General features: G+C 58.9%; 1 protein-coding gene across 1 annotated transcript in view; it reads right to left on the bottom strand.

Moving 5' to 3' along the window:
* Positions 1-375, bottom strand: part of RALBP1 (ralA binding protein 1) — a 6,584-nt gene that overhangs the window by 445 nt on the left and 5,764 nt on the right. Inside the window, exon 8 of the mRNA XM_010149225.1 lies at positions 133-256. Within this exon, the coding sequence (XP_010147527.1) occupies positions 133-256 (124 nt within the window). The remainder of the gene's footprint in view (positions 1-132; positions 257-375) is intronic.

Below are 375 nucleotides of genomic sequence, written 5' to 3'. Positions count from 1 at the left end.
ACCAACCCCGGCGGCAACCCGGCAGCCAATGGACGTGGGTGTTGCCTGCGCGTGCTGACGCCTCGGCGCAGGCTCCGTGGAGCGAGCGCACAGAGGTAAGCGTAGCCGTTGGCACTTGGCCTCAAACCTTACCTCCAGCTCCTCGTTCTGCCTCTGCAAATCTTCCAGGATGACCTGCAGCTCCTCCTCGTCTTCGCTCTCGCTTTCACTCTCAGAGGAATACTCCTCGGTCTCGCTGCGGCCGTGCTGCTGGCGACTGAAAGAGCAACGAGACTCCCCTTAAACGCTTCCCTGAGTCTGTCGGACCCATGAAAGGTCTAAATTTGCCAAGACAGCAGTAACACAAGGCGGCTCCCAAACATGATGTTCGTAAGG

Source organism: Eurypyga helias, unplaced genomic scaffold, assembly GCF_000690775.1.
Source record: "Eurypyga helias isolate BGI_N326 unplaced genomic scaffold, ASM69077v1 scaffold4263, whole genome shotgun sequence".
In the NCBI taxonomy this organism is placed as follows: domain Eukaryota; kingdom Metazoa; phylum Chordata; class Aves; order Eurypygiformes; family Eurypygidae; genus Eurypyga; species Eurypyga helias.
This window is presented reverse-complemented; position numbering and strand designations above follow the sequence as displayed.